Source organism: Polyodon spathula, chromosome 30 (assembly GCF_017654505.1).
Source record: "Polyodon spathula isolate WHYD16114869_AA chromosome 30, ASM1765450v1, whole genome shotgun sequence".
In the NCBI taxonomy this organism is placed as follows: Eukaryota; Metazoa; Chordata; class Actinopteri; order Acipenseriformes; family Polyodontidae; genus Polyodon; species Polyodon spathula.
The window spans coordinates 3846122-3873631 of NC_054563.1; the positions used below are offsets into that span (position 1 = coordinate 3846122).

The 27510-nt window shown below is 39.6% G+C and overlaps 1 protein-coding gene across 1 annotated transcript; it reads right to left on the minus strand.

Moving 5' to 3' along the window:
• Window positions 1-165: 165 nt before the first annotated feature.
• zmp:0000001236 (mastermind-like protein 2) lies at window positions 166-18628 on the minus strand. Its single transcript, XM_041232587.1, has 5 exons — window positions 18578-18628; window positions 16942-18324; window positions 5958-6104; window positions 5269-5380; window positions 166-4199 (listed from the first exon to the last, which is right to left on the minus strand). Exons 1-5 carry the CDS (start codon window positions 18626-18628, stop codon window positions 3253-3255), a joined length of 2640 nt encoding a protein of 879 aa, XP_041088521.1. The 3' UTR covers window positions 166-3252.
• Window positions 18629-27510: the final 8882 nt, after the last annotated feature.

The window sequence follows — 27510 nt, forward strand, 5'->3', positions numbered from 1 at the left end:
GTGACCCTGTGCCAGCGCGACTTCCAGTTGTTTCAGTGTTGTCTTGAGGGTGGAATTGTTCCTCTAGAAGAATGTTAGCCATGCTAAGCTATTAATGCAGTAACATTAATAATGTTGCCTTCTGCAGCGCACTTCCGTAACGAAAGAACAAACTGTCCCACTGACTTTGCAAACAGAAATTGGGCCATACTGGTACTTAAAATAACGTCTTCCATCTTAATGTTAAAAATGGATAAGCAGTGGCCGTTCTGCAACTTAATTTGTATTTAATGTGTTTTTTTTTTATGCTGATTTCCAGTTTGGAATGTTTTAGTTTATTAAATAATAACCTTTGTGATAACGTTTATTTCTAATAGTACAGGGGGTTAGTTTTTTTTTTGTTTTTTTTAATAAATAAGCTTCAGTTGTTGGGTGTTATTTCTATCTTGATGTAGTTTGTACTGGGTTTTGACTATACTTTACTACATTGCTGTGCTTTTACCACGGTTTACTACCGTAAGCTTTCATAATTATTAACATTTTAAGAGTCTTTTTCAGAAGCAACCCGTTGAAAAAAAAGATGTAAGCCAGGTTAAAAATAATGAAATCGATTAGTATACTGTATTAATAGGTAAGAAAATTAACATTCTGAAAATGTAGATGGTATTAAGTGTCCCTTTAAGCAGCATAAAACATATATCACATAGAACCATTTGTATTAGACAGTAAGAAGGTTGATCCATTATAAGATAGTGTAACAGTTCTGTTCTGCGGACACCCAAGTTCCTACACAACGCAGCAGACAGAGGTAATGTTTGTCAGTATAGCTTTATTTAATGTAACAAGGCATGTTTTAAAAGACACATTTCTACAAATATATTTCAGGAAGTGTAAATGGGCCTCAGTTTGGTGCAGAAAGAAAAATAGGTTGCTTAAAAAACAGCATCGCTGTGACTGAGCTGTGTGTAAAAACTATGTAGCTAACCCCAGGCAACGCTTGCTGATCTGATTGTATTTTCATCCACTGTCCACTGATATTTCCTTTTCAGCAGGACATGCTGGCTAAACCACTTCATGATAAAGATTTCCCTGCACGTAATGGGACACCTTCCTTTTCCATTACACAGAAAGACTACAGCCAAGACCAATGGAAACTGAAACAGCAGTCAAGTCTAGAGGTGTACCCATACAAAATACCTCACTAAAGTCATTCATAAGCCCTATATTTCTAGTATCTATATGGGCATAGGGTGCTTAAAACAGCCATGTTCACCACAGAGCAGACATGAAGTCGATTAAACACAACCGATTTTATTCCCTTTGAACTCAAACTCCTTAGGTGCATGGTACTGCTGCTGAAGCTTAACGATTCCCTGAATGAAACCCTTCGGGTGACTGAAACCGCTGCACAGCCTCTTTCAGTGGTCGTCTGAGGAAAAGGATCAGTGGTTCAGATGATCAAACAGAACGTTCAGCGGGCCTCATTAAATAAGGGACAATTCAAAGATTCTGTACAGTTTTCCAGCATGCTAAAGGGCCGCTTCAAAATGTATAGAGTGGACTTTAAGGTGAAGTATGTAGTTCTTTTTTTTTTTTTTTAACTTTGCAAACTCCTCCCAAGTTGTTCTGCAGGGGTCCCGGGATGCTGCAGCAATATTTAACTCTGTGTCATTCATCTGTCCCACAGTTTATTAAAGAAGGATGGTCCACGTCATGTGTGCAGTCAAACCTGCTCAGTACGTGGATGGGGGACCTTCATGCAATATCAGGAGCTGCAGATGGGACTAGGGGGCACTGTGCTGCTCTGTGGGTATTAAAGAGCCAATTGACAGCAGGGATGTTAACCCTACCCCTATAGGTTCATTCAGTTCTGGTCTGGTTAAATGACCTCCCCGGCTAATTCTCAGATAACAATGCTTGGAAACAAGATGTCAATTATATGAGTATGTTCACAATGGGGCAAAGAAAACATGCAGGGACTGTAATTGGTGTGGACTGACAGGGAGGAGGAGGCTGGTCTAAAGCATGCTTCAAAGTGGAGATAACGTATTAGAAAATGTTCAACAGCACAATGATGAGTAAAAGAGTGAGAAATTAGGAAACATAATATGTTTAGTAGTATTAAGGGCTAGATGTCATCTTTAAGGTTTTTTTTTTTTTTTTTTTTAAACAACACATTAAAACCAACGTTTTGCTTTATGAGCCCGGGAGCTTAAATGACTGCACCAGTTTGCCGCCACATTTTACAAAACAAAGACCAATCCTCTTTTAAAAAAAAAAAAAAAAAAAAGTACAAAATATAACATTTACTTAATCTGAGTGACAGAAGTATAAATATAATCTTCTGAAGAATATGATTCATTTATCAAAACATACTTTACAAATCTTTACAAAGCACACAGTACAATCTGTACATTTGAATACATTAGGCATCTAGAATCACTGCTAGTGCATTCATAATAGTCCAGGAATAGTCATTTTTGTTTTTTTAAATTTACAAATACATTAAACCAAGACAAAGTTAGTTTAAAGGAAAGTAAAACAAATAAAAAGTTTGGTCCAAGTGAAAATGATTTTCTAGACACAGGATAATAAAGAACAGGATTTCTGAGAGGAGGAAGAACTTGTCTAAGGACATGTTCATATCACTGACACGGCTTCATGTAATCTGCATTAGTGTTCTGCTTAACTGCAGGGTGCTCAAGATGAAAACTAGATGGCTTCCAAGACTGTCACTGTACTGGTGGGATTGAAGCCAGCACAAGCAACTAATTACAGTAGGAGCGTGTGCCAAATGAAACAAACTAAAGCAGGACTCATTCATGGATGATTTCAGTAAGTGCTATGCACTCCTATGCATGGAGCAGTATGCCAGTTATTGATGAATATAGAAACAGAAACACATTAGTGACCTGCACACTGTCAGTGTCCTGTCTCTAATCCAGTAAAGGTTGTGAAAGGGGGAGTAAATGCATTGTTGGTGTTTGTTTCAAAATCAGCCTTGTTCATCTTCTTTTACAGGATATATAATATACTACCACTGTTTCCCAGAAATGTAGCCAATGTACATTAAAATCACCCCCCCACCCTCCCACCCCCAATGCCGGTACATATGTTTGTTTAAAAAGTTAAATACAGTATAAAAAAAAAATACAAAAAAGTAGATACATTTAACCCATATGCATTATCAATTGGCAATAGGAACCAGCTGTGAATTCTACAGTTCACTTGCTACATTACGTTCACGTACACTTGTTTGCAGTGACCTGTCCTTTAAGAATGACTCCCCAAAATTTCATCCAGGTTAATGTCTTTCATCCAGTCATCGTTCCCTGAGCCCGACTTCAACAGGGAGTCTATGAAGTCAGAATCGCTGTTGATTCCTGGCACAGTGTTGTCTCCTTGCTGAAGGAAATCGAATGTTAAATCGCTACTATGACTGTTCCCTTGGTAGCATCGAGAGTTCTGGCTGGCGGCTGTGAAGGTGCCCGAGTTTACTGGCGCTATCGGGGTGAGTTGATTCATACTGGCCATGGTGGGCAGAGCTGGCATTCTGGGCTGGCTAGGCCTTGGGGCGAGCCCTCTGGCTGCAGCCACTGCCTGCCCGCTAATGGTCTGATCCATTGAGTTGAGAGGGTGCATGGAGATGTCTGATGCTATCTGGCTTGGTGGGGCCATGGCCCTCTGTGGAAAGTGATGATTGGTCATGTCAGGCTGCACTGGCTGATGGGACTGTAGTGTGTTTGGGAACCTCCTCCCTCCCACTGGAGGAGCAGCAGTTTGTTTGGACCCCTGAGGAGGCCAGTTTGGCCCCACCATGCTGGAATTGGTCATCATATTTGGCAGTCTCTGTCCTGTCATACCTGGTGCTTCTTGTTTCAATGTCGGTCTCATATGCTGGGTGTTGGACACTGGTCCAGACCTAAAGGAGGTCATGCTGTTGCCATGGTTGGTAGGCCCTGGGAACCTGGAGTTATCTTGGTCCATTCCTATCTGGTTTTGGTTTCCATGCTGCTGGAGCTGAGCGACAGCGGAAGGGACAGTGTAGTCTCCCTGCTGGGGGTCAGGACCACTCCCATACATCCTGTCATTGGGGACAGGTGGCATTTTGGTGCCCTGCCCAGGGGGAAGGTGGCAGGGGTTGTTTTGCAGACCTCCCTGATTCAAAACAGCATTTGGCAAGGGCTGGGTAGAGTTCATACCCATAGCGAGTCCTCCCCCTGAAGAAAACGAAGAAGAAATATGTTAATGAGTTTGTGATTTGTGAAAACCTTTCAAATACAGTGTACAGTAGGCTCTATAAGGCTTCTTTTCATGTAGTTACGCCTCCTACAAGGCTGAGGTTTTATGGCCAAAACTGATATTTGTTTTTTAACATACTGTTTTCCGAATTGCTTTAATACATGTAAAAATAAAGACGGCCAAAATTAAAAGCTGAAAAAAAAGATCTGGCAGATGTTAACGATAGGTCATAGTTAGAATTAGCTTACATTGCTCAATATTTATCAAGATATCAGATAATACAGAAACATGATCAATTGTGATTTATGTCAATGAGCTAAAAATCATAAAATGTACTTACTACGATCAATCATGATTAAATCATAACCATTTTAAACAGATAATAAGTTCCCAAACCACTGCAAGAGAAGCTCCACCAACTCAGGTCTTAGAAATGACTTCAGCTCTCACCACCCAACGTGATATTCTTTCATAGCATGATCATTTCAACCCATTTCTCCCCTACTCCCCAGCACCCAGGGCTTTAATTGGACTGTAGCACCGCCCAAAGTACAGTGAAGTACAAATGATGAAGTTCTTAAGAAAGCAACACATTTGATTTATTTGATTACCGTCTTTCTTATGTCCCAAATCATTTGTGTCTGATTTACTACTAGGTAAAAGCAGATAGATAGAACATACAATTGACAATTAAATTCCTGTAACACTTCCTATAAAACATTCTGTTTTTGCGCTGATGTCATGAAATATTTTTGCACTGTCATGAAAGATTTTTGCGCTGATGTCATGAAATGTTTTTGCACTGATGTCATATATGCCCTCAGAGAAGCCCTCCAATAGAGCTACATTTATGTGCATACAGAAAAGACTGAAAGCATATTGCATTGGAAATAAATAAGCTTTAGGCTGTACAATTACTATGCAGTACATTTGAAGGTTAACGCCTTTGTTTGACAATGGTTAAATGTTTAGCCCCAATTCTAAATGTGTAACTCTAATCTATTAACACCTCAAGCTGGACTGACTGATTAGAATAGACTAACTTACCTGCATACTGGTTCGGCTGCTGTGACCCAACCATGTTTCTCCGTGGCTGTTTGTAGTCTGGAGGAGGCCTGGTCAAATGCCGGTTTAATTGATCCTGCGCACTCATTTTGTCCTACAAAAGACAAGGAAAAAAAGTTATTTAAAAAGTCCAGCGATTTACGAATTAACTGAGATTATATTTTTGAGAAGTTGAACTGCAGTGATATTTTTGGCAGTGAAAAATGCTTTGCAGCCTGATACTGTCCCATGGGGTCATTTCTGTCCCACTGGCCATTTCTATGTAGATTTTTATTTTCCAGCGATATAAAGTAGTGGAAAAACAAATAAATAAAAGCGCCAAGCTTTTCTTAAATTGTACCTTTTTCTCCAAAGGTTAAGATGTCTTTTTATTTATTCATAGCATTAAAACAGGACCAAGGGTCAAATGTACAAGTGACCTTACAGAGGCTGACTTTTGACTTCCAATCTGACATCCTCTCTTCCTCTTATTATAACCCAAAACATGCTTGCAAAGAGTACAGTAGGTACAGTATGTGCTCTCTCAGAGTCAGTGGGTACAGTAGGTACAGTATGTGCTCTCAGTCAGTGGGTACAGTAGGTACAGTATGTGCTCTCAGAGTCAGTGGGTACAGTAGGTACAGTATGTGCTCTCAGTCAGTGGGTACAGTAGGTACAGTATGTGCTCTCACCGGGTCAGCCATGATCTGCTGCTGTAAAGCCAGCTGCCTCTGCAAGGCCTGGGTCTTTTCCATCGACTTCTGCTGGGTCTGGGCGGAGCTGCTCAGGAAGCTGTTTCCTACTGGAGGACAGGGGCTGGGAACCATGGGCGGCTGATTCTGAAAAAAATGAATTAATAAATATGTGAATCCAGTCAAGATCACCTGTGCAGAAGGCACAGATATGGCCAAAAGTTTTGCATTACCCTACAGAATTAACAAATGTTGCTTCACAAAGGCGAATTAAACCTACTGAATAATGTCACGTTAATATATTGAATTGCATACTGCTTTGTAGTTTTCCATATACTTAATGAAAAACTGACCAATATTAAAATTTGACATTTCCGAAATCTAACATGAAATACTGTACTACTACTATGGCTTCCGGTAGACTTTTGCGGTATCATTTTATACTTTACATGATGTTGAATAAAAGATCTAAATTATGTTCTGCAGAACAAACTACTAATAAAAACTAAATGTTCATACAGTTTTTTTTTGTTTGTTTTTGTTTAATTGTGTGTCAATCCTAAAACATGTCTAAAATTACTATTAACTCTTAAGTAAAACCACACATCTAAAAGGAGTACTTTCAAATGTTTCCTTTGACTGTCCTGTCGAATTACTTTTCATTGCATAGCAAAAGAAACACAGCAACTAAATATGTGGCTTTTGAGGTTATCTTGCAAACAAAGTTTGCTACAAAGAGCTGTAAAAAATCTGTGGGAACTTGACAGACTGTTTTTGTCAACAAAAAATGAAAGCATGCCGTGTGGCTTAATGCAAAGGGGGTCTTTGATCGAATTGTCTGTAAACAAAGTAAAAAGGATACAAGAAAAAAAGCAATTAGTGGCTGAAAGTGGAAAAGGTATACATGAGGAACGCACGGTAAGTGGGTTATGAGATATAGCTGGAGGCTACAACAGAATAGAGACAGCCTTTAAGTGCGTTCTCTGTATTAATGACATGGGCAGTGCCCAAAGCAATGTGGTGGGGAAACGGTTCATTTTTAATGGACAACCCCTGTAGTGGGGATCCTGTATCGGATCAATATTACAGTGTACTGCAAAAAAAGACAGGCATCCTTCAGCTGAGGACCAATCAAAACCTGAAAAGTGAACACCCTTTAACAGTCTTTAGAGTAGTACACACAGCAAGTAACAATGGTCACCATAGAATATTTGGATTTGTTTCTTTGTGTAGACTCTGTGCATTACTGTGCAAATCTATGACGTACATACATTTATACATATATAAAAAGAAAAAAAACAACCCTACATCATGAAAACTCAAATTATTTGCACTGCCAATAATCTACCACTAGAGGGCACTGTTATAATGTACACTAAAGACATTCCCTCACGTCATGGCATGCAGCGCTGTAAGTCACCTGTCCTCAAAATATAATGCACACGGCTGCATTTGAAAAATAATCTTTTCAGCTAATAAAACTATACATTGAAATTAATAAAGTGGGGATTAGTGGATAGCAGGTGTGCGAGCAACCAACATCTATACAGTATTGTCTTTTAATTTGGTGTATTTTTTTTTAATATATTTTTCTTGTGTTAATTAAGCCTTTGAGCCGTTTCAACCATTTACTAAGCATACTAAGAAATTAACAATTAAATAGCAGACTGGTATACTGTGTCGCACTGCCTCACGTAGTCTTTCGTTTCTGGTGGTCTCCAGGTTATTTTGATCCCTGACATCAGTGGACTGTATTTCTTTAAAACCAGCTCTTCTGAACAGCATGTTCCTGGCTGGAATTTGTGGGAGGAAAAAAGAAGCACAAGGACAGAAGAGCCAGCGCTTGTTTTCCACTAGACAAATGAATACCCTTTAATAGGTTCTGTAAATTAATGGAAAAACAAAATGCCCCTGAACATATCTGAAAGGCTCTTCAGAATTAGGTTCAATGAAGATTATTGCAACCTCAGAAGTTCAAATACAGGTCCTTGTTCCAGACTTGGCTGGGAAGGACAGACTAGCGTAAGGCCGTGGTAAATCCCAACCCCCATCTATGATTACAAGCTAGCAGTCACTAACCAAAGGGATGCCACTCCTAGATTTAGAAAGTCTCTCCTTCCTTCACAGCACGAAAGCTTACAGGTACAGTGCCTCATATGCAGGCTGATTTGTTTGTGGTAATGTCACAAGGACAACTTGTGGTGATGTCAGACCATGAAGAGACACAGCAGTACTGGGAGGGAAGCGCTGATGTGCGTATGTATTTTATATCAAAGGTTTAAACAAACAAAAAGGCACAACGGTCAAAACAAATAGACAAACACACAAGTATCGTGCTGGTTTAATTTAGTTCTTTAGTTCTCTTTACTTCACGTTCTCTCCTGTGAACACCCAACCCGAGTGAGAGAGTCATGCCTCTTTAATGCAGCTGTGCTGGAACTCGATTGCTTCTTACTCATTCAATCGAGTTCAGACACAGTCTGCATGGGAACTCTTGGGCAGGGAAGGTAATTAACCCTTCCCTGCCAACTTTAAACACCCAAACACCTACATATTAAATAATAACACGTAACAAAACACAAAATACGCACTGGGGCCAGGTGTACCCCACCACAGGTACACACAGTATATAACCTCTACAGTAAAAAGATTGTCCTAACGTTCTTATCAGGAATATGTATGAATCTGTGGATTCTATAGATGCATGTAAAACTCTAAAGCGTCATAAACATACCGTACATCCACATTTTGTCTAAACGTCACTCTTGAGACATTTATTGCTTTTTAAAGGCTTCCTGTCGGCAAGATGAGTCAAGATAGGCAGGCATTCTGAGCAGTAAAAGATCTCAGTGAATAGGTTCTACTCATGGCAATCATTAGTGGAAACAGGCGGCTACAAAGTGAGCTTGAAATAATGCAACATGCTTCAAAGCCAATCACTGAGATCTTATCCTGAAATGCACAAAAGGGTACTCACAGGAAGCTGTTAAAAAGTGACAGATGTCTCAAGAGTCACAGTACAACAAAATGTTAGATAGGAACAATAGGAAGCTCTGATATTGGGCCCTATTCAAAACAGTTTTTTGAATATATGTTTGTAAGACAGTAAATGTTTAGTCCTTTTTAAAACACTTGGAAAGGGTTTCATGCGCTGCAGATGTTATATCATTAATCAATGCTGCTTTAAATAAACTTTCTTGCCTCTGGTTAAACCTGTTAATAATGAAAGAAAAAAATGCCATTCATTATGGTAGCACAGCATGGATAATTGGTTGTCCTCAGCACACTGTAGATTGTGTGCTTGTGGAGTGTAGATATATTCTACATAAAAAAGCCGAAGGAGGTAAATGCTTCTGCCTTTGGACTTAACACAGCCGTTTGATTCGAAAGCACTGGTTTAAAACCTGCTCAGCAGGTCGATATTTTGTTGTTGTTTCTAACCAGACCCAGAGCCAAGAGTGATCATCCCTGCCAATCTTGTAGCAACAGGCAAATCAACAGGCCTCATTACCTGGCTTGTCTGACAATCAAGCCTTCAAGGAGAACAAAGGTTGACGTGATCAATCGCTAAGCCTGCACTTGCTTTGGTCTGCACGTGTTCCGGTAAGCTGCCAGCTGTGCAGACTGTTAGCTGACTGGTACAGTATCTTTGAAAGGCTTCTGCATTATTCCATTTTCAGTCTAGAATAGAGCAGATATAATATCATACATTGTCTGATGCCAGCTACTGAAGATATTTCAGCATCACTTTATGAGATGTGTCAGTCCTAATGGTTTAACCCACACATACACCACGACTGATTTAATAGGAACATTACTGTTAGTCATGCCACATATATAGAAGAACTGCAGCTTTAAAGTCATATCACTGAGGTATTTAAGGCAAAATGTTTGGTTACTTGATTTAGTTCTCGAGTCTTGAAAGGTCTAAATAATTGCAGCTTTGCTAACAATATGCTCCCAATACGTCTCACATAAAGGCTTTCTTAACACTTACAAAACCGTTGGTTTTTCAGGCCTCAGAATCTTTGATTGTGTTTAAACTGAGTGGCTTTATTTATAAATGAAACCTGATAAAAACTCAAGCAAATGCTAAAGCCGCATGGTCTTGCTCTGGGCTTCTAATGGTATGTAATGTTAAGTCTTTTACAATAAGGTGAACTGAAAACATGGAGCTGAAGTAAACCTTTCCCAGAATGGGTGAAGTCTGTAAAAACAGGATTTAATTTTTCCTCAAACCACAAGACAAAAACCGATGGCTTTGGCTCCTGGTCAGGAGGTGTCACCCAGCATTCTGTGACACAGCAAAGGAAGTGTGAGTGTTTCCCCCTGCAGGTTGTCCATTGCAAGCGCTCCCTCCCAACACACAGGGTCACAAGAACAGCAAACTTTTGCTTAGAGCTCACAGAAGTGGATTTTGGGACATGTGTGGATTTATGTGGCAGTTCATACAATTTAAAAACTAAAAACTGTACTCATATATTCTATGTTATTATAAAATGCCATAAAAAAATTATTTATAATCTCTATGTTCATAGATATGTGCACAAATATAATCTGATGTCATGACATCTTCATTGGCTTCCTTTGTAATTGTAGCATATATACATTAAAAAGGCTTTTCCACTTGCTTCAGTTCAGTAAAAAATACATTGAAAAAAAAACAGAACAGCAACTCAGATGCATAGCATCATTTTTTATTTAAATATGAGCAAACAAATTATGAGGAAAACAAAACCTTTTAAAATGAAGCACTTCCAACTTATTTACTTAAATTCATGTGTCTAAATCTCAGTTCCTCTTTTGCTGTATTTTGATTTGTTTAACTCACTGTTCTGCATTCCTTCCAGTTTTGAAAAGGTTTGATTGGGATTTAATTGCAGTTTGGGATTTTGAATCTTGCGATTCTGCACTTTAAAACATATACAGAGTGATCACCGCTAGCTATTTTAAGCTATTCAAACCTTTCCTAACTCAGCTGAAGAGGCAAGCAAGTCAGTATCTTTTCTTTGCATTGAATTTGGGCCTGCCCCGAGAATACAGGCTGGTTTTGTTCACTGTGCTGTGTGTGCCCTGGAGTTGTGCCAAGGCACTAGTGCCGCCCAATTACTTTGTGCATTCTCTCTCTCTCTCTCTCTCTCTCTCTCTCTCTCTCTCTCTCTCTCTCCACAAATTTCCACAATGGGAATGACGCACCCTACCAGCTTCTAATCATGCCGAACCTTATGCTAACCTAAGGAAATTTAAACTTATCTTTCATCATCTCCAAACCCAATTCCTTAAGAGTGGTAGTTTTTAAACAAAGTAAGGTTGTGATACAAATTTCTAGTTGTCCCGATCTTCTCCACCCAGTGAAACAGATTACTGAAATTACTAAATTCATTATTAATACTTATATTTCAAAATGTGGTTCTTCTGATTATTTTCATTGGTGATAGTTCCAATGCATGACTTCCAATGCACAAAGACTGGTTTACTATTGTTCGATATTGTTTTCTATCCTAAAGCCTACACTCATGTTTAGTACATTATTCCATTTTTAAACCTCTTTAGGTGAGCTTGATTCAGGTCTACTCTTAAATATAATTCTCTAGTGTCTCTTTGCTACATTCATCCACAGTTTAAGCTTCTGTGTACTGAATTATTAGTTGTACTGATTATTCATTCTTTTCCAACTCATACTCATATGAAATCACGTTGATCAATTTCTGAATATTTTCCTTTACAGCACTAGGGGGCGCCGTATATCCGATGCTTTTTTTTTCTCCCACCCCACAGTGGTCTGGCAAATGCTCTTGCACAGTGGAACATTATGCTGACGAACTGGGACTGACAAACTGGGAAGAACACAGACTCCATTATGTTTTTATTCTTAAAATGTTCTTCAGATTTTCCTGCCTTTCCTAATTTCACCCAAATTATTAGTAGCCAAGCTCTCTTTCATCTTTTGCTATCAAATTTCAGTCGCCAAAGATTTGACTTAAGTATTGCTAATGTAAAAAAAAAAAAAAAAAAAAAAAAATGTAATCACTGCAAAACCAAGAGGTGGATTTCTAAGTAGCTGTGTGGTGCTTTTGGTCCTGAATCACACACACCTCTATCAGAATACAATGTGTCGTGCCTATTGTTTACAGCTAATGGGGGTGATGCAAAGTCAACACAACTGCAATATAATGTAGTGTACTGGACACAGAACACTGTACAATGCCAGTAGATTATTCTAAACACTGTACAGATAATGCAATGTATTTTAAATGCGTTTTAAAGATATTCCTGATAAGAGCTGGGCTAAGATCTGGGAATTCACTTTTGCATTTATCTGTGTCCTGTATAATTATTATGATTACAAGCAATCCCTCAGTTTGAATTAGTGTATCAATCCATTCCACAAAACTCCTGGGCTGGTATTGTGACTTATCAATCTAATAAACAACAGAACGCTTAGATGGAAAGGCACACTTTCGTCCTGATGCTGTGGACAGGTTTTTCTAGTTTTTTTTTTTTTTTTTTTAAATAAAAGGAAGAATGCCATCCGTCAAGAAGTGCACTTTGCAGTTTTTAACGTTATCTAGATGACTGAAGCCCTCCTTGCAACTAGTGGTCATTAGGAACTGAATACAGTAATGCTTAGGCTTCAGCTGCTCCGCCCTTTATAATCCAGGTTTGTTGCTTGTTGCTGCGCCAAGGAGCAATTTCCATGGGTTTGTTGGGGTTTGGGGCACCCCTAGAGGGGGATAAGGAGTAAGACTTGTGGTGTCCCCTGGGTTTGTTCTTGGGACTAAGCTGCTGGGCTACACTGCGTGTGGAATGAGAGCCTCTACAGGGAATCGAGGGAGGAGCTTGAGCTGAAGACGAGTTGAGATAAGCAGAGGAAACAGCAGGCAGCCGTAGAACAGATTCTACTGGAGCTTGAAGCAGACAAGCTGGCCCGAGTCTCTTCATCCACTCCAGTGTTACAGTATTATGCACACTGTACCATACAGGTCATGACTCGCGAGCACTTCATCACACACCGCCCTGACGCTTCATCCATTTCCCTCTCCTGGTCGGTTTTAATTTACTCATATTCAAATTAGTGGTTAACACCTCAGTTCTTAAAAAACACAGCCGAGATTTCAGCCCTTCATTCAAACCTTAATTTCTTGGTTACTGTAATTATCCTGGGGCCCCTCTCGACGATTGTAAAATAACAGTTAAATAACAACACATCCAGCAAAGGATGCAGTATGTAAGCAACGTCAATCAGTGTCTGATGACAGAAAACATTTGCCAGATCAAAATGGATTAGGCAGCATCTCTCTATCAAGAGCTATTTGGGAACACATGCCTTACAGAGTAGCATAAAGAAAACAAAAATCATGGCTCTCTGAAGAAGGAATTCCACAGCCTGACAGCACGCTGAGAGAGTAGGAAAAGGGCTCTATCTCAAGCCAGCGCTGGGGGTCTGTGTGGAAAATGCATGAGAAATAGGACTTACGGAAGGGGAAATTCTTAAACAGGGTGGCTCCTGCTGTTAGATAATCAATGCCTGGTCCCTCAGCTAAGGATGAAGACCGCCCTTTTGCTTTTAAACTCTATTCATAGATCCATTTCTGTTTTTAATTTGGGAAGCAGTCCCATTAGCCCAGAGTTACCATTACTGGAGGATCAAGACAGTTGTCTGCTTACTCAAGGTCCCTCCATCTTTCACTTGTAGGTTCCTTGGCCGGCTTAATTTAGCAAAGCTCAAACTGTGCTGGACTCCAGCCCAGAGCTCTAACCACGAAGCCATTCGAAATCTATAATCAACAGTTACAACGCAATATAACAACTTGCTGTTGCTTTCAATGAAACAACCCCAAAACCCCTTCTCATTAACAGCGAGCAGCAATTCAAATTCACAAGCCATACCACGTAAGGGAGTTTGAACAACTTAAATTGTGGTCACAGTTTTTAAATGTGGGACAATGAGAGAGCAGTTAAAATATCCATCCTCAAACATTTACCTTTAAACCCTGGGCATGTTATTTCTGCTTAGCTGGTTTAGACGGAGTGTTATTTATTTTATTTATTTTTTGATCAATGGGATTGAACCTTTGTAAAGAGGAGGGATTAGACGCGTCTCATCCCACTCACTTTTTTTTGTTGATTTACTTTCCATCTGTGGTGGTCCGTTTTACCGAGAGGGGGGCATCTAAATTCAAATACACGTCAACTCCTCCCTCCTTGGTAACACTGAATAGTCATAAAGCTATTTTCCACTCTTTTTTTTTTGCTTGCTTGCTTGTTTTAAATGAATACCATATGTTCCTCAAAACTATAAAGGAGTAGTGTGATGTAATTTAGTCTCCCATCCACTCGTATTCGCACAGGCAGACAGTGGTGCCGGCCTCGCCCCCGACTCTCACACTAAACTTCCTCCGTGCTGGAGTCAGGATGTGGTCCTGGGGGAAGGCCTCGGCAGCTGAACTTGGCAGCGCAGCCCATTCCCAGGAAAGAAGCACATCGTTCACACTGTTGTTAAACAACATGGTAACATTCTCATGCAGCTCCCTCACTTCCTCTACCCACCAACCCTCATAACAGAACACTGAAAATCCCAAATAAAAAAGCAAATTCGAAATTCTTAAGAATCCACAAATTGGTCAACCCACTTATTACACTGAACTTACTAAAGGCCACCGATATTAATTCTGTTTAATTTATTTGATCATTAGAAAAAAAAAGGGTGGCTATGTTATGGGTATGCTTTTATCATTTCCTTTCTTTATAATACAATTCAAGTTCTATTGCCTAACGCATAGTCAAATTTCTTAACTCTCGTTGGCACAAGTGCAATATTCTCACTGGTCTCCCTTTTCTTCTGTTAATAATCTTTTGGTTCTTTGCTTGGATTTTTCAATTGGCCAATGCTATAGATGAACAGTTGCTGCTGCTTCCTCATGTGTTGTAGATTATGGTCACTCCAATGGTACAGCCAATCAGAACATGTCACCTAAAGCAGTTCTTTAAATAATAAAGCTAGAGGTAAAAAATATATACCATTTTACAGTATTGCTATTTGGGTCAATTTAAATTAACGGTTACGCTTGGGGGGGAGGGGGGGTGCTTTAGGTCAAATGCGAAAAGTGTGCAATAAACTGAGCAATATTTATTGTGATATAATGAATGTTAATGGAAGGTGAGGCATTTCCCTTAACATTTCCCTTGTGTGGTAAAGCTCATTGAATAGCGGCCCTTAGCTGGCTTGGTGGAAAACTTGAACCCTAGACCTCCTGTGAGGAACATCATGTTTATTTCTGAATCGACCATTTCCCAGAGGTGCTCTAATTGCTTCTTGCATGACCCCCCAAGCATTAACCTTGCCTGTTAGTCTCTTCACACATTTATTCTCTTAAGTGGAAAAAAAGTGTCTTGTATTACCTGCTTTGAATCGTAATAAAGAGTGCAGCAAACAGCTTAACTACTCAATGAACCCTTTATCAATATCTTAGCTTACTGTAGCCCGACGAGCTTCTGATGTTGTTTAGGTAGGTAGGAGATTTTATACAAAGATGAACAGGTTTCTGGTTTTAAGATAATGTTTTCTGTTTTGGGTTTAAGTATTTAAACTGTTGTGGGAGAACTTGTCTATAAAAATATTTGGGAAAAAAAATCCATATGCACTCAAAATATATTTGGGCAGGTTTTAAACGACGGGTAGGAAGGTTTACAGCAAAAACATTTTTATTTTGCCCTTATTGCTTGTTATTCGTATTAGTTAGTATTGTTACTCAATTTGCGTAGACAAGTTTCACAGTGTTAAAGAGTAAACACAGACGATGGAACGTTCCCCACACACTGTAGCACAGTAGTGCACTAAGAGGCCGTGTGGTTAGACCTGAGGACTAAGAAATCCAGTTTAAGTAAAACTCTATGGGGTTTTAAGCTATTAGTCAAGTGAACAGTAAAAAGCATATGGAAGCAATGGATCAGTACACAGAAAAACCCGACAGCGGGTTATAAAAATCTCCACTATGGATATATTTTTTATACGCATGTTCCGAGGCCTTTGTGGGAGTTCTGAGCGCTTGAATATAAAGTTACTGTTCCATTGGGGATCGTGGCACCGTTCTGGGACCATTCTTTCCAAAGCATTACTAACTCTCTTAACTGTGGGAAGAAACTAAACTGACGTTTGCACTTTCCAAACCGCAGCACGTGTTTCATCTCAGCAGATGCAGAGTGGCAGTGTTGAACCCTGATCTCCCCATGCCTAAGTGAAGCACGCACGGACTTGTATAAAGGCTGTGCTACCCTGCAGCGTAGTCAAGCTGTTACCATCTCAAAACACTCCCAAATTGATTACAATACCGCAGAAAGAATAGGACCGCAGTAGTACATTACAGGTAGCCAAAGTCATACAGCACGTTCCACTTACTGGTCACAATATGTGTTTGTATGAGCAGAAGAATTACTTTTTTTTTTACACGCAAAACAAAAATGTATTCTTCATCCTATCTTGAACCAGTTTTTTTTAGGTCCTCAGGCCATTCTGAATTATACGGTGCTGAGACATTTCAAGCCGCTCCTTGTATACAATTTGTGCCACTAAGGACGTTCACTGCAAAATCTTCAGACAAAAACGTACAGGATGCAGTATCGTATCATGAAATAAGTCTTTGTGAATTTTTCTACTCACAGCATGTGTAAAAGGGCGGAGGCTGGGCACAAACCAGTGACCCTGCACACCGCAAGCGAGCATCTTAACCACTAAGCAAAAGAGACAGGCTGGTTTGCATGCAAGGTTATAGAGCTATTTAACCCCATCTCAATGACACAATCCGTAATGTCAGTGTATCACAAAACACTAACCGTTACACATGTAGAATATCTACTTGCAATAAATGCCTGTGCAACATTTAATGAATCCGGGTGTGTAATTGCTCTGAAAATGTAACATTTGTAAGAAAAAATGATAAGAAAACAAATTCTAACATACATTTGATAAGTCAGTTGGTGTTACCTGTCTCGGCTGTACCATTTTGTAATGTTGTCCTGACATCTGCTGGTTCAACTGCATCTTCTGTTGCAACCCTTTAGTCTGCAGGGCCATGGTGACGCTGGGGAGCCGAGGCAGAGGCTGGTTTTGGAAATGGGGAGGGTGGTGCGGTTGGGCCTGAACGGGAGTTTGTTGCTGCTGCTGTTGCTGTTGCTGTTGCTGTTGCTGCTGTGTGTAGTGCAAAACAGTTGACTTGTTCTGTGAGCCCAACATCGGCGGCATCTGTTGGCTACTGGGCTTGTGGCTGAAATGAGATAAGGGCTTGGTATTGAGGCCTTTGATATCTATGTGGTTGGAGCTGCTGTTGGTGCCTGGCTTGAAGAGGCAGTCATTCATTCCTTTGGCTTGGCTGCTGCTCATGGGCGTCAGGATGGCGTTTTGGGGGCTGATCCTCTGTGGGCAGTGGGAAGCAGGGCCTGTATTCGTCTCTTGTCCAAAGGTTCCTGAATGTGCAGGTAGAGTGGATGACCATTTGGCTGCTGCTGCTGCTGCCTGGTTCTGCTGCTGCTGTTGCTGCTGCTGCTGCTGGTGGTGATGCAGCATTGCTGTTGGCTGTTGGTTGGCGGCCATCTGTTTCAACTGCTCAGCGTGGGAGACTTCTGGCCAGTTGGCTATAGATCTTCCTGCGACTGAAGCCACTTGTGACCCTTGGCTCTGATTTTGAGGTGCAGAAGTCACTGGAGAAGATGATAAGGTACTGTTTGAAATTGAGAATGCCGGCCCTGCTGATGCAGGCCGAAGTTGGGGCGAGCCACCGGTGCCTTGACTGTAACCAGGCGAGTATTCTGTCTTGATGACCATCTTTTCCATCTGGGAGGATGGCTTTGCCATGCAACTTTGGCTCGGTCGCCCCAGATCCAAGTTGAAGGGGTCGTCCTGCTTTATGGTACAGTTTAGCATCTTCTCAAACTCCAGATCGCACAGCGGGACAGACTTGGAGAGCTCATCAAGCAGGTCCTGCAGATCAGGATCAATCTGACTGCCAGGCTCATCTTTGAAATCAAAGACCATCATGCTGTTGTCGGCAGACGCTTGGCCACACGAATGCACTTCCCCAGGTTCCTTCTTCATCTCCTTGAGCGTTAAGCTGAACAGATCACTCCCAATGGGGTGGGACGACATATTACTGTCTTTTCTGTGGAGGCTGTGGCCCATCAATGCAGCACCCTGAATGGGCTGGGACTGTCCATTGCTGAACGAGCATCCACTGTGTCCCATGCCAGCATTTCCATCCAACCGCACCCTCTTAAAATCTGTACCGAAAGCAGCATTGGAAATTCCATTTGTTTTTGGATTGTATCCTGGTGTTGGATTTCTTTCTAGCTTTCTCCTCAATGAACCCTCGAGCTATAAAAAAAAAAGAAGAGACAAAAAGTGTGAAATTTCCATGATCTCTGAGGCGAAAGCATTAGACTTTCGACTGTACATCGTCCTGACAAGACATTCTCTATCCTCAATGGTAAGTCCAGTGACTATAACAGGTTCTATAAAAAGGGGCGTTGTGGAACAAAGACAATGGCATGAGTCATTGTTAGAATAGTGTTACATTTTCTCATTTTGGCATACAGTACCAACAGTTACACTACAGCACAATTCTTACCAAGTCACTGTTAGTATACCCTTCCAGCTGTACTTTTGAACTGAAGCCCATGGATTATAAGTCCCACTCTTGGTGGAAACATGGCATACATACTTCCCACAATCGTATCTTGTTGTACTCAATTTGTAGTCCTTCCTGTAAGTGTACAGGCGTGAAGTAATTAATGATTGAAACTGTGATATACTCGATATATTTTATACTTTATAGTTTATACTGGAAAATTCATACTCCTTATCTGTGTCCTGAACTGTGGTACCTATATTAACGCAGTCGCAGCCTGGGCTTAATGAATGCAAATTGAATTTCTCTTTGTATTGATCGTGGTTTCTCATTACTTTCAGTGTTGGGTACCAAAAACTAACCCTTAAATATAAATGCGTGTCACACACTTGATATGACCGCATCATTCTGTTGCATAATAAAGCACTGCTGTGGGTATGAGATGATTTGACTGCAGTCAAACCTATAAACCTACAGTATGCATCTATTACAGTAGTAAATGGCTATTATTAGGGTGTTTGAAGTACTTGCCTTTGCTTTGAAACAGTGCCAACCCAGACTGCATTATCAGCTTGTATAAACGATCACTTCTCAAATCGAGCGGCAAACAATATTCTTACATTTTTAAAACTTGATGACAAACGATTTCACTACTGTCATATTAGAACACTGTGACGAATGTACTGTACTTCACTAACTCCGTTTCTTACAGTTTTGCTGTGTACAAATTATGAGCTGGCAGTATAATGGTATCCCAGTGGTATTTTTCAACCATTTCTTGCAGGCCGGCCGAAGCAATAGAGGATGTGAGGTGTATTTTCTTTAAACGGCTCTCCATTAATTTCCTCCACCTTGAGGCGGTTTGCAGTGACACTCGTTGCTCTTATTCATTAAAACTGTAACTCGCTCAAACTCATTTACTGTTCTTCCCACACGTATTTCCTGATGAAGGCAAGTACCAAGTTTAACATATTTATTCTGTTCCTGTGCTGTTTTATACATGTACCCAGGTAGCTCTAATTTAAATAAATAACTAAATAAATAAAACACTTCCCACAATGCACTCACAAATAAAATAAACAAATAACACAACATCAGATCAAATTAGTAGCAAATGTAGTCAGCCTCTCTTAGCATTGTGCTTCATTAATTGCTATCCTGAGGAATTCCTTTCACTAATAGAACTCAGTACTTGAACGTCTTCCAGTGACCATTATTAACAGGCTTGGGAAACAGAAACAAACCCTTTAGCAGAGCACAGTCGGATACAACGTTAGAGAACCCTCACTGCATACGGTAGCTGCTTCAAGCAGGTTTTACAAACATCAACACATTCTTCTTCATATTATTTTCTGCCACATTTTCTTGTTTGAAACATCACATCAAAATGTATGAAAAACAAAAATATATGGGGAAAAAAGCACTGTATAATAAATGATATAACATTTAGCACTGTGCTGTAGATAAAAACACTTTGAGGAGTACTTAGTGTATAGAGGTTACAACTACACACAAGCAGAGTACAATCCTTTCTTAAAGTACCACCATTTCATATGAATTCTGCCCGCTCCCTGCAAACAATACTAAAGACACTTCATCCATGATCTGTTCCCGTAGAGACACAGTGATACATTCAGGACCACTAGTCATGGCTTTGGGTTTATTTGGAACCAGATAATTACTTTCCAATGATACATCTGGCTTATTTGGTTAATTAAGGTCTGCCGTCTGGGGTTTAAGAAACTGGTCCTCAGATTCTCAAGGGGATCTTGTTTTGGAGACATGAGGCTCCGTTAATAAATTTCTGGGGTTAAACTAAAAACTATTTTCTAAAAGAAGACAGATTTTCCTGCACATACAGCACACTGGTTTCCTGTTGAGCACAGTATTGAATTATTATTATTATTATTATTATTATTATTATTATTATTATTATTATTATTGTCACGGGTTTTACACGGGTACAGTGTTGTTGAATACTTGGTCATATAGAAAATTCTCACATTGTATATACTTTTTTTTTTTTTTTTTTTTTAAAGAATATCCGTGTTCCAGCCATCATGCAAGTGCTTCACAAATCCCACTTTTTGAAACGTAAAGATACAGGTTTCAAGGTTCGAGCGTCTGTGAGTTTGTAAAGCTTCCAGGTTTGAACCCTATCGCATGGAACAATGTATAACTCAAGGGAGTGTGCACAGCACTTGCACTGCTACCTGAAGTGATGAATTAACCATTTAAGTGTAATATGATCATATTTTGGAGAAGGGGGTATTAATGAGAAGACCGGTACATTCATTCTTATTCCAACGAGGTCTCAGCTCAGTACAGTATGTTATTTTAACTGGCCTATTGTTCCCACATCAAAAGACTAAATAAATAACATCAAAGACATGTAAAGTATTGTCTCTATTCATCTCAGTTAGCTGTACGATGGGTTCTGTGATAGAAATACTGAAGACAATCCTGGATACAATTTGCCATGATACCTTCAGTGAAGCTACGTCTACAGTAAATACCTTCATCTGGTTCTTGTTTAATTTTACATCACTGGGATACATATAAAACTAATAAACTTCAGAGAACACAACTAATAACCATAAGCACATATTACAATGTGCTGTAAAATGTACTAATACATTGAGAATGCATGGTCAATTACAGTGCAAGTTTATTAAAAATGATATTCTAAATTGAGCTGATCCTTTTTGTTCAAAATTCATAACGTGATGTTACTTATTTACAACAAGGCTTCAGCTTCTCATGCCAAAGGACTAGAAGTGTCAGACCCACAATCATCCCAATGACCAAATAACAATAAAGTATTCCAATAAGCCCAGAACCCAGTGAGCTTCTGAAATGAAAAGACAGCTTCATCTCGCAGACTCTCAAGACTAATCAACATGGAATATAGAGTTCCTTATTAACGTTTAATGACCTAGGAACCGCTGTGCCCTCTGAAGAGACAGTGCTGCTCAGTACCATTGAGAGACAACCTTCCGAAGGGACGTCTAGCAAATGAGTCAAACTACAAATGATAGAAAGGCCTTCCAGGGGAAAGATAGTCAATATTTTCACGACAAAAAAAGTCCCCAACACTACGACCCCCTCACACACACGTTTATACACATGTATTGGCAACCACATGAAAAGCAGACACATTTTATTCAAAATGATATTTCTCTTACAGAACAAAAGTTTACTTGAGGTATGGGAAAAGCACAGCAAATATTGTAATAAATCCTAGTGAAACGATGGCAAAGAGCTTTTTAGCTATGACTAATGCACAGTATTAGCCTGGCAATAGGATGATACATTGCAAAATTACAGTGCTAATTTAACTTGGAAAACTTTTAAATGTGAAGACTCCATTTCCTGTTCCCCGAATGCCCTGACAATTTGAATGTTTTCAATAGTCAATATTTCACTGATAAAGGAAAACAAACAGTGATAGCTGACTGCAGTATACTGTAAATGTGTATTGCCATCTGTTGCTGTTTACATGCCCAACCAGGCTTGTGCCATAAAGGGTCTATGCAAAATGCCTAGGAAATGGGTATTACATTTGACACCCAGGATAAAGTATACTGCATTATTCGCTAGACGTAACTTTTCTTATGCAGTTCTTTTGTGCATATAAAAACAGTAGCGTAGTAAAACAATCAGCCACCAGATGGCACCAAATAAAAACCAAGATAATAAAAGTTAAGCAGTGATGCATTAAAGAGGGAGTCATTTTAGCCACAATATTCAGATTGCTTTTTTTTTTTTTAAACTTTTTTAAAAGACAGCTTTACAGGCAAATGATTTAATGGGAGTGGAGACTGTACTTAAGCCCTACTGTAAGCCTTTCTATCAACATTCACCCAAAAAGAAAGCCCATGTACAATGCACTATATCTTCACCGTACATGCAGAACATTTTGAATAGGCCAATTTAATTATTTCAGCTGATAAGAGGTGAGCTTTTGTGACATAACTTGCTGTTTTATGTGTCCTCTATCGACCTCACACTGCTGTAATTCATAATCTTGTCTGTCCCACACATCCATTTGCATTTGCCTCACAATAATCTTTACAGCTGTTGTCAATGCTGTTGCTGTCGGTTCTTTGCATGACAACGCTAGCTGTCTCTTCCTGTGGGGATTCTGTCTCCTGTACTGTTAAGAGGCAGGGGCAGTGTACTGATGTTAAACAGTGTGGAATTAGCTCGAAGTGATCCCAGGAAGAAACATGATAGTGAGGCTTCTGTTAGCATCTGGCACTCCCAGAGCAGGCTTCTTTAACAGCAGTGCGCGGAGAAGCAAACAGGCTAGCAGTGTGGCTACAAAGCTTTTCTTTGTAAAGGTGTGTCTTTATAATATTTTTTTTTTATGCCTCTTTCTAGCATTTCTCTCTGTCCCTCTTGTTCTTAAGGGATCCTTTACAGAAATGATAGCTGTCCACCCTTAGCGCTCATTCTTCAAGCCACCTAACTTTGGAAATTTAGCTTTTTACAGAATCAGGGGTTGAAATAGTTTGCAAGCATTGATCCAAGCATAAAACACATGATGTATACCAGTGTGTGTGTGTGTGTGTGTGTGTGTGTGTATATATATATATATATATATATATATATATATATATATATATATATATATATATATATATATATATATATATATATATTAATAAATATGCTATGGAAATGTATATGACACATTATCCTTTAAATTAGATATTAAAACAGGGATATGGTTATTTTTCTGACACTATAGACTTATACAGGTGTTTGCTTCCTGGGGGTATCTTATCACTTGTAACGCACTAGTTCTGAGTCTGCAGTGCAGAGTGACAAGGTACTGTACCAGGTGCAGCAGTTTAAACCTTTTATATCTATTGTGTTCTGTTTGAAATACAAGTTCTGCATATCAAAGAAATAAGAAGCAAGCAAGAGGGCAAAGTGCCCTTTGACACAGCCAGCGTACCAGTGATAATGCTGCTACTGCAGGTGAATGAAAACAACCAGTGTTTGAAATGGACTTTTCAGCAAAGCTCTTGTATCTATCTGTTTTAAGTAACAGCAATGAAAAGGTACATTTCTGTACAGTCTTTCAAACATCCTTTTCCTGTAGCTTCTATTTCGAGCGAGTGATAAAACATTATTTTAGAAAAGGAGGAAACCATTTTAAAACAGGCTCTTGATAATGATGATGCACTGACACACTGACATGGGGAAAAGACCAGCACGATTCAGTGCAGTGGTTTCACAATGAAAGGAGATGTGCTCAAAACCTTTGTGGGGGCTTTTTTCATGATGCAGTGCAACGCTAATGAACTGAATGGATTGTGGGCCCACGGCTGATGCCAGCTCAGTGAAGGCATGGTGCTTCAGAATTGATTACCTAATGACCAGCATAAAACATTGCAGACTAAAAATAAGTTTTAATTGTCCTGAATACAAACTCCCGGTACATAACAGACTACTCTCACAAAAAAAAAAAAAAACAGAGTTATTTTAAAGCTGTAAAAATAAAATGCTTTTGTATATGACAGCCTACCTCTCTCTACTGGGTTGGCACAAAATATTATTTATAACGTTGTGTTGAAAAGGTTCTGAGCCTGACAGAGAAGTGGGGCAGGTAAGACTAATGCACTAGAATAGCTCTTCGGCATTCTATTTCCCCGTAAAGTTAACAAAGTTAGAAATACCATTGAATGTTGTTTATTTTATGTGGCCCGTTCACCTGTTTTATGTTTACAACCATTCTGAGGGGTTTGCAGTGTTTTTCCACAAATTGTTTGGTTTCTTCCTGTTGTCTTTAACTGCCTTTAATTTTGTTTTCTGGGGCCAGAAAGGGAAGCCACATGGTCAAAAAAAGGGTCCGTGCAAGCCAATAGGGAGACAATTATTGACAGCTTCAAAGAAAAATAGAACCGCTCCAGAATAATTTCAAGAGTAACATACCAACATTATAACAGCCTTTTTTCTTATCTTTGGGTGAACTGTTTTTTGTTATATTTTACTGTTATTAACCAGTGTTAAGGGCTAACCACAGTGACAGATAGCTCTGGGTTCCCAGCCTTCCAGCGTTCTGCAAGACTGCATTGGACAAGTGACAAATATTCAAAAGGATCTACTTGACTGTATGGTAACATGACACTGATGGAAGTCATTTGTCAGCGTTTCACCCTCATTGACAAAAAACAAAACACAATAGGCTTCACAGTTACTTGTTATAACGCACGGGTCAACTACAGTGGTTATTTTCCATTTCTTTTTTTTATTTTTGGTAAAGAAAGGACCCTTATTAGCTGTAGCTCTACCTCGTGGGAAAGTTGCTGTGGTTGCTCTGTTCTCAGTTCTTGTCATTCTTGTGGTTGCAGTGGCATTGCTAGGCTCTGCAGCAATCACTGAGTGACGCAGACACATAATGGTGCCTCCTGCTGCTACAAATAGCTATTTGAAAGATTAAACGTTAAACGGTTTTAATGAAGCTTGCTGTTTCTCTGGAGTGTTTCCCCTAATCACAGGTACATCGATTTCTTGTTTCTTTATCAATAACTTGGACAACCATGTACTTTGGACATCCTATCAGCCACACAGATGATCTGGGACAGTATAGAGTTTGCTTGCAATGGGAGTCTCTCCTGTGCACAGCATGTACTTTCTGATATTTTATTAATTAGCCATTGAATTACCCTCCCACCTCCTAGTAAATGGCAGCAGTGTTATGCATCTTTTGAACAAACTGAAAAATGTTTAATAGATTTATCCTCTATTTCACAAAATGTACTTTAAACTGCATGGGTTTCATCTTATCACAGCAATGCACCAAACTCAGTTAGTATAGCTTTATACCTAAGTCTACCTGAGTCCCAACGCCTTAGTAGTGTTTAATAAATAGGTGGGCTTTTTATTTATTTTAAAGTGCTCTCTTAAACCACCTTGTTCTGAATTTGAAAGTTAGTACCAGAGGAAGGAATTAAATAGGATTAACTCTAACCTTACATGTTTAAAAAGATAAGATAAAGATAATAAAAAGATAATAAAAGCATAGCAAAGTGTAATAAAGCATAGTGAAAGAATGGTAAAGCATCAGTAAGCATTGCAAAGAATACAGAGGTATGGTAAAGCATATTAATAAGCATGGCAAACCAGGGTAAACCATTGGAAAAGCATGATACAAGTGCAAATATACTGTAGAATAATACCATGGTAAACTTGTATATGAGGATTAACAGCAGAAGCCACATTACTGAAACTTACTGACAATGTTGGAGAGAGGTCACACCGGGAACACTGAATATATTGTGCTAAATATCGAAATAAATTAAACACATTTGGGATAGTACTTATGGTAGGGTGGGTCAACACTTAAGCTGTGCAACCACAAAGGCCAGGAAAGAAACAGTAGTTTGATTACCCATGGCTGATACTATCACTGATAAAACTGCCCGCAGCCATAGTGAAACAGTGATTACTAAAAAGATACAGGGACAAAATGAATATTTATACATGCATTTATTTATTTAACTCATGCTTTGACCTCATTAATGACAGATTGAGGACTCCTGCCTCCTTCATCGTTTCACATCCCTTGACAGTCACAGACAGGGCTCATCTGAAGCCTCCATGGTAAATAAACACATTCTAAATCCCATGTCTGCGTGCTGTCAATTCCTTGCATATTCACATCCCACAGCTTCCCAACAGGGCTAAAGGAAAACTAGGCCAGGCCTGAAGTGTCGAATCACGTCTGCACAATTATAAACACCACGCAGGGCCTGGACTTCACTAGCTGGGGGTTGAGGTTTACTGGTGTAGCGCAGACCACTTTAACCTCGTCATTTATGCTGTGGCAGTTTAGGGGCTGCTTGTCAGGAAACTCAGAAAACTGGCAATATGGCAACTATCACCTGGTTTCTAACCATTGTGTGTGTGATAGCAGGTTACATGAAGCACCAATTGCTTTTAAAGTACCAGCCAGCCAACTGTTGTACAACAGGTGCAGACTTATAAAGAGGAGCCTATATGGGCATTAAGGTACCGAAAAGAAGAAAAGGAAGATTATCAACTACTTTCTTAAGGTTTTTTTTTTCTTTTTTTACTGGTTAATCATTAAGCCAGTGCGATAGCAAAAGAACCCTAGCCAAAAGCAGCAAAGTAGCAGCGCGTGTTGTCATGGCAGCTGCAGCTGGCATGCCTGCCCTTCCAAGGTCAATTGAATGTCAACAGAATTCAGAAGCTACCTTTCCTGTCTTAAAGGCTATGTGTTCATTCTCTAAGCTTTTGAAAAGAAAAAGAATAAGCTTTAGATACCAGTACTGTGTGTCTGTGCACTGTGATAGCATCATGTGCGGCAGGCATCAGCAACACGTGCCTGTTGCACTGTGGTCCAGCGTGCATTTTGATTTACTTGATTGAACGCATACACTGGACAAGGGGGTTCTGTTTTAATGATCTAAACATAGTCTCTAGAGCAGTGTTTTTCACAGTATTTAATATTCTTCCCTGTTTAATAACCAAGTACAGAATCTGTGTTCTCTTTCATTCTCTACTCTGTTGTTTCTGAATCATTTATTATTTACCAGGCTTAATTTCTGCTCCCTCTCCAAATCACAGTTTCACAGGGGACAGAAATTACAGGTACACAACCGAAGTCATTTTTCAAAACACCCCAGTGGAAGTGCCCCAGTTTCCACGGTTGAAAAAGGGCATTTGTAAGTAAGATTGGTAAGTTATGATCAAAAACTATGGAGAGAATGATAGTGAACGCTCATGATAGGATATTAAACAGTTTATGAATTAAATATTAAGGAAACATATCACAGAGCGGTCATTTGAATTATTATTGGCCCCTGTGGGTAAACACCAGGTGGGTTAATATAGAGTTAATGAGCGGAGATCTAGCCCTGCTACTCTTCAGGTCATTGTAATAAAAGGAATGGTTTGGA

Bases quoted from the DNA above. Each gene is read 5' to 3' on its own strand.
- zmp:0000001236 (XM_041232587.1), bottom strand. From the start codon at position 18,628: ATGGGCTTCAGTTCAAAAGTACAGCTGGAAGGGTATACTAACAGTGAC. The intron at 5,381-5,957 runs GTGAGAGCACAT...TGTCTTTTGTAG, and splicing joins AGCAGATCATGGCTGACCCG to GACAAAATGAGTGCGCAGGA. The intron at 4,200-5,268 runs GTAAGTTAGTCT...CGTTTTCTTCAG, and splicing joins GCAGCCGAACCAGTATGCAG to GGGGAGGACTCGCTATGGGT.